At 37.0% G+C, this 7511-nt stretch overlaps 1 protein-coding gene across 3 annotated transcripts in view; it reads left to right on the plus strand.

Moving 5' to 3' along the window:
* Positions 1-7511, plus strand: part of Kcnt2 (potassium sodium-activated channel subfamily T member 2) — a 345424-nt gene that overhangs the window by 127396 nt on the left and 210517 nt on the right. For all 3 annotated transcript variants that reach the window (XM_028769952.1, XM_028769953.1, XM_028769954.1), the window contains exon 8: positions 6074-6168. In XM_028769952.1, coding sequence (XP_028625785.1) covers positions 6074-6168 — 95 coding nt within the window. The remainder of the gene's footprint in view (positions 1-6073; positions 6169-7511) is intronic.

Consider the following 7511-nt stretch of genomic DNA (forward strand, 5'->3'; position numbering starts at 1 on the left):
ATATATATATATAAAACCTCAGAAGTCCATGTTTGTTATAATTCCAACACTGTTCAAACTTCAAACTCTTTTCTGAACTCCAAAGAAATAAATCCACTGTGAGTCTATGAAAAAAAGTGTTAGACATTTCAAACAAACAAGGTCAGACTAAGTATTTTCCATAACCAAAGGGTTATGGGCATAGCAAGGATATATTTACCTCATTAAGAATAAACCTAGCAGGGGAAGAGTGAAATCCTGAAACTATATAGGCAACACCTGAGGTTTGTACTGTAATTCGTTTAGTTAAAATAGTAATTCTGATATCAATAGCTACTACCTGTAGCACACATAGCCTCTTTCCTATTTCTTCAAACATGTTAAACACGTTTCCTGTGAAAAATCAGTCACTGGAAATAGAGGGTAGAGAGTGTCAAAGGAAGATCTTATCAGGGAGAAAACTCAAAAGTTTTGCTCAGGTTCATTGACAAGGGAAAACAAGCTAAGGGAGAGGAAGCCAGGAGGTCTCAGAGCCTTGGGCGCCACACCACAGGAGGTAGCCATCTTGGATTACACTTTACAGTCAAAGACTTAATAAGGCTGATTGCAAGTCAACCAACCACCAGCAGCAGTAGATCCAAATCCTGTCCCAACAAACATTAAACCAGTGTTGACCCCTTCCTGTTATCCAATCACAGGGACCCTCAGTTCCAGAACGTTTCCCGAACAACCAGAACCAGCCAATCCCCTCTGGTCAATGATGTTAAAACCTTCAAAATACTGAATGTTTATAAGCCCGAACTTACCACCTCTTGTTGGTTGTGTTATAATGCTAGTGCCCCCCTCTCCTCTTGAGGCATTGGGTTAATAGCTGAGTTTAATATTTTTGAAAAGGACTCTGCCTGTAGATGGTTACAAGAAGGTCCAGCTTTAACCCTCCAGACTATACCGGGACAGGGTATCTGTCTGGCGAAGGTCCCCTTGTCACATCAACACTCTTGCAATCCAACTACTCCCATAGTTCTTTCCAAATGGATTATTCCTCCAAAACAGGCATGGTGGGCCTGTTCAATGTGACTGACCTCTTGTGTGCATGGAGAAATTCTCACTCACTTCCTCTACCCTGAGAGGGCCCTATATTTTGGTTCAATTAGTGCCCCACATACTGTATTATTTGAAAGAAGCAGTGCGAAGAGCTTTAGTAGAGCACATTGAAAGGGACCTGATGAAACAGAAGAGAGGACCCCTTCTTTAACCTTAGCTTGAATTCCAGGGGCTGGAGTAGCAGGACCTGGCACTGGAATAGCTGCACTAACATTACAGGAAAAGAATTACAATGGCTTAAAGACAGACATAGATGAGGACCTGCAGCACCTAGAAAAATACATCTTTCATTTGGAATGCAACATAGACTCTGGCTGAAGTAGTGTTACAGAATAGGCTAGTATTGGACTTAATGTTCTTACAACAGGAAGTACTATGTGCTGCTTTACATGGAAAGTATTGTTTCTATGTCAACCATTCTGGAGTTATTTGAGAATCATTGGCTAAAGTTTGGGAAATTATAGACTTATGCCGGTGGAACAGGAATATTCCAAAGTTGGTACCATTCCCCCTTGGTTAATAACTCTTATTTCCATTCTCATGGGACCTAAATTATTCTTTTACTTCTCCTTACTTTTGGATCATATGTTATAAGCAAGCTTTTATAATATATAAAACAGAGATTTGGAATTATCCAATGTGATAAGATCACATCATCAACAAATTTGTACAGCCAATGCCGAACTCAAGGACCCCAAGATTGGTTTCAAAAGCCACTAATAGAAGGGGAGAATGAAGAGGCCAAAGCAGCAGGATAAAAAGCACCATTTTAAATTGCTTGTTCTCAGACTGACATGGCCTCCACCCTTGGGCTCTGGGAAAGATAACACAAAGTGTTCTCAACATTTGAAAATAGACATAATAGCTGTGGCCAGCTCATAATAACACGATAAACTGGCCACAATAACAGGATGAGTAAGAAAACAAGAGTTGTTCCCAGATCAAGATGCCACTTCTAGATGTGTGGTCTCTCCTTGTGGTTTGAACACATGCTATTCACCAATCAGTTTGAAGGCCAACATTCCTTTACCCACTTACTCAATCATGTAACTAGCTCGAATAACATTACGGGAGAAGAATTACAATAGTTTAAAGACACACATAGATGAGGGCATTCAGCACCTAGAAAAATACATCTTTTACCTGGAGCACAATGTAGACCCTCTGGCTAAAGTGGTGTTACAGAATAGGCTAGGATTGTACTTAATTTTCCTACAACAGGAAGGACTATATGCTGCTTAAAAGCCTCTGCTTGCAGCTTCTTCCGTATATGAACCCCAATTCACTAGACCTGGGTGTCATTTTTCTAACCTGTTGCATCAGGAAATTTTGTGACTTGAATTCAAACTGGAATAAAGACTCTCGTGTGCTTGTATCAGAGTTGTGGTCCCTAGTGTTCTCCTGTGAGTCTCACAATCTCGGCATAACAAAGCTTTATATAAACACCTGAGGTTTGTGATGTAATTAGCTCAATGCAAACAATAATCCTGACATCCATAGCTACTACCTGTAGGACACATAGATTACTCTTTCCTCTTTCTTGAGCTGGTCATTACATGCCTACAGTTTTTCTTAGCAGACATCTGAGCATCTGGCTCTTGTTGACATCCCACTCTCTCCACTGCAATCTAGACCTTGCCTTCACTTGACAGTTGCCTTTCATCGGATCCTTGCAAGTACAGCATTCCTGACATGCATTTCCTTTCCTCAGTAACTATTTAAAACCAGAGTTTGAGATTATGTGACCCTCTCCTTCTGGTGTGTTTCATGATGGCGAAACCAGTCCTACTTGATGAGGTTGCCAATTTGTGCCTCCTCCAAGCTGGGGATGCAGCTGCTTTGTGTGCTGACCCTGGAGAGAGCCTTTGGTTGCTCTTTGTGGTACTAATCTGTTTAGCAATTACAGCTGCTTTTCAGCAGCCTAGCCTTCAACTTTTAAGTTCAGCTCTTTCACAATCAAATGGCATATTAAAAAATAATACATCTTTCTGCTCCAGTTGTTGCTCTTTCTCAATGAAACCTGTACAAGAACAGTCAATATTACTACAGTGTCACTGCCTGTATATTAACATGTCTTGCACTTTTCTCTGTTAAACACATTGGTATATTAATTTAAAATTCAACCTCATTAAAATTATCAGGGCATAAGCAACAGGCTTCTAGATTTTCTTTCAGAATACCATGCCAATGACCTCCAGCCCTGTTCTCTATGGAATTCTTGTTCCCTTGTGAAGTCTTGTAAGTTCAGTGTCTGCTCTTCAACACTGCCACCAGAAAAGCCCATTAAATTCTGCTTAATACGTTTTAGACGTTTTCTGGTCCAGAATCCAAGGCTGTTCCACATTAGTTTGTAAACTAGTACAAAGGCATTATATACACATTATCTTACTTATCACAGTAACAAAACAACCTTTCTTTCTATTTGTTTATTTTATTGATATTGTGATCAAATGCTTAATACAAAGTAGATTAATGAAGAACGAGTTTATTTGGCTTATAGTTCTAGAAACTATTCCATCAAGATGTGGCAGGCGTTACATGATTTGTAACATTGTTTTTGTAGTAAGTAGTCAGGGAGTGAAGAGGAAATGGGATGAAGCTATAAGTGTGAAGGTCTCGAGTGATTGATTTCTTCAGCAAGGATTCATATTCTATGAATTCCACTACAGGGGTGGAAAGAGATCAATGGGTGAAGACCCATACGATCTAGCTTGACAACTTGACTTCTATCCATGTGGTTGAAGGAGAGACAACTCCTGTAAGTTATCCTCCAACTTTCACACAAGGTCCATGATACAGACACACATGCACTTAGAGAGGGGCCATAGTATTCACATGTGCACATACACCTTTAACACATACAAGATATACATTTTAAATACAAGATTAAGGTTTCCACAACTTTTGAGATTAGTGTACCAGCTAGAGACCAAATGTTGAAACATCCATCTCCACAGTAGACCTACTGAATACTAGGGAGGTTAATGGGCATTTGATTTAATTTCTCTGATAATGTCTTTATCTTAAAAGAAGGTAATTTAGTTGCAAATTTCCTGTGAAAGTAATCACACATCTATATACATAAGACATGCATAGTATTGTATCTTTTGTGTATAACATTCAGCAATATTGATTACATTTCTTGGAAAATTACACTGTTAGCATTAACACTTGTTTTTTGTTCAAATGACCTTTAAACAGACATTATGTCAGAAGCTTTGGCCAGAGAATTATTAGAATAACATTTGAGCATTTACAGCAGATGAATGTTTCTAAATACAGATCTGAAGTAAGCCCACATTTCTCAGGAAAGTACATGGCCAATGGTGGCAAAGGGTGGGCGAACCCGGCCTGTGGAGCAGCCCCTGCTGTCTTCCCTGACCCAAAGAATAACCATTTGACTGAATTAATTAGTAATGAAAAAAACTGCTTCCAGAATCAAATAAATCTTTGTGTATTGCTATGTAATTAGCTGTTGGGAAAAAAAATAACCTCTCAAAGTCAGGAACTCTTAGTCAGTATTCCAGAGAAACAGGCCATTTGCAATGTTAGTTTTGGCTTCACATGCCACTGCAGTCCTGTAGCTTGTTTTTTTGGCTCTCACTGGATGCTAAAGTTCCGATTGTTTTTCTGATCATTACCTCCTCAGCTGTAGGATTCTAAAGAAGGAGAGATGAAATTGTGGCCAATAATCATAAGTATTTGTTTTTATAACAGTCTTGGACAGTTTTGGCTTAATGCACCACAGAAAACTACAGTGATGAACTGAGATCATTTACTTAAGGACATTCATTTTCTCATGCTTCCACAATTGTAATATGGATAAGAGTAAATTCTTAAAAATTTAAAATTAACAGAAAATTGCAAGAGAAATATTGAAGAATCCAAACTGTGCCATATGAACTTAAAATTTTAATTATTTCTGTGCTTTAATAACTTTTTACATGCCTACAAATCATATGTCAAATTACCCAATTCAATTTTTTTATTTGAAATTGCCACACGCTGGTATGTAATGAGTACATTTTTTTTGTTATTAGTATTTCATTTTTAAAAAATTTAATCAATATTTCTAAAACTATTATTTAGACACATCAGTTTTGAACTATTGTTATTTGCACACTTTATGTTAATAGTGCTAAATATTCTTATTTTACTTAACAAATACAATTTTACAATAAATATAAGGATATTTGCTAGTGTCCATATCAGCCGATTTTAAATGTTTAAATTGTTATTCTTTTTCAGTAACAATTTATTTTATGAATGCATATAGACATGAATAGAAATGACATACCTTGGTATATTGATCTATATTACCAAGTTGATTTCCAAAACCAAAAAAAAGTACTGGGGAGTGCTATATGTGTCTGTTCAACATATATAACTTAATTCATATTTATTTTAAGATCAGTACGACTGTAAAAACTACTAATATTTGTTAATTGTAATTGTCTATTAGTGAGTTTTAATTTTATTTCCAGTTACCATTTACTGCTTCCTTTACTGATAAATATTTTTTCTGAAATTTTCATTTGTTTTTTCTATGAGAAGTGATTACCATTGAAAGAGGCGTTTATCTAGTTTTTGTTTGTCTGTCTGTTTTGGTTTGGTTTGGTTTTGGTCTGAGATGGCCTTTGGCTATATAGCCCAACCTGAATTTGAACTCACAATTTCCCTTTCTTAGGCTCTTGCATACTAAGGGTATAGCCTGAACCATCGTACAGTGCGTGGTGTCCCTGGGATTAATAACTGCAGCAGGTACTCTGCTTTCTGCAAAGCAAATGAGCTGAAATTTAGCGCTTTATTGTTCTTTCCGTATTCCATGTTTGTAATATGAATTGTACCATAAATTATATCTAGATCCATGTAAAATGAAAATATACTGCTAAGTTCAATTAACATATAAATTATGTATAGTGGATACTTAACAATCTCAAGTATATTTAGTATTTATCAAAATTTATAATATACTTCTCTTTTATTCTAGAATGATCTTCATAGAGCCATTCAGCGTACACAGTCTGCAATGTTTAATCAAGTTTTGATTTTGATATCTACATTACTATGCCTTATCTTTACTTGGTAAGACCATATATATCTCCCCTCTTATTTTTTCATATTTTTATTTTTTTATGGGAAACTGTATTATAAATTAACTTCATCAATATTTGGCTCTTATAAAGATAAGCTTTACCGTAATCCATAAAAATGTCATCTACAGGATTAAAATGAAATTTTTCCTTAGTTTTACAGATAAAACAAGAAAGCACATGTATCATGTGACTTTGGGATTTACTGAAACTGACATTTTCTCAAAGGTAAATAGCTAAGTCACAAGGATTTGGCCCATATGGCATGGTTTTTAAACACTCATTTTTTTTTCTTCAAATCACTGACATACAGGCAGCCTCCTCCCTCTGCTTTCCTCAGTCCAGAAACACTCTTGAAGATATTCTTAATATTTATCACTTGCCATATACACCTCTGTGTCTGCACAGCATTTTACTGAAGGACCTGCTGGAATGCATTGCTAGAGAAGGAGCTTTTTATTGGACTAAAAGCAGGACCTAGAGAGAGAATGTCTTATTACTGTGTGGAAGCATTACTTGTCAATCAAAAGCTGTTGGCCTATTAGCTGAGGCAGGAAATAGAAGGTGGGACATCACATAGACAAATACAATTCTGACGAAGCCTGAAGAGCTGGAGTTTCACCCCGAACTCTGAGGAATTTGAACACGTGAAACCAAGGAGAGGTAACCAACCATATGGCTAGAATAAACATGGAAGACAGAGACTAGAATGAACAAGTCATATAAGTTACAAGCTAGTCAGGAAACGAGCCAAAGCACATGGCCTAGGCATTTATTCATAAATAATTAAGTCTCGAAGTCATCTTTTGGGAACAAAGGAGCAGAGTGAAAAAGTCCTTGTTACAAAGAAGTGGCAAAACTCTTGGCATTGCACTATAGACCTGGCACTTTGGTTTATTATGACTTAAAATTATTTTCTCTTTTGGAATTTATATTTAATATTGCAGAGTGTTCCAATATGAAATTGTATGTTATGTGTTTGGATTCAGGTACACTTTTGCAAGAGCTAAAAGGGTCAAAAAAAAAAGAGTGGAATAGTGTTTGCTTTACAGAAGATATAGACTCTGCTTGTATTTGTCTGTAAGCTCTGAGGCCTATTTAGAATGAGAAATAGCAAATTTGGAGTTAGGAACAATCAATCTAAACATTCACACCTACATCTGCTAGATATAAACATTACTATAGATATATGTGTGCAGAAATGGGTATATATATGTGTATGTGTGAGAGAGAGAGAGGGAGAGGGAAAGGGAGAGGGAAAGGGAGAGGGAAAGGGAGAGGGAGAGGGAGAGGAAGGGGGAGGGGAGAGGGGAGGGGGAGAGAGGAGGGGGAGAG

The sequence above is a fragment of the Grammomys surdaster genome, unplaced genomic scaffold (assembly GCF_004785775.1).
Source record: "Grammomys surdaster isolate TR1022 unplaced genomic scaffold, NIH_TR_1.0 196, whole genome shotgun sequence".
Taxonomy (NCBI): domain Eukaryota; kingdom Metazoa; phylum Chordata; class Mammalia; order Rodentia; family Muridae; genus Grammomys; species Grammomys surdaster.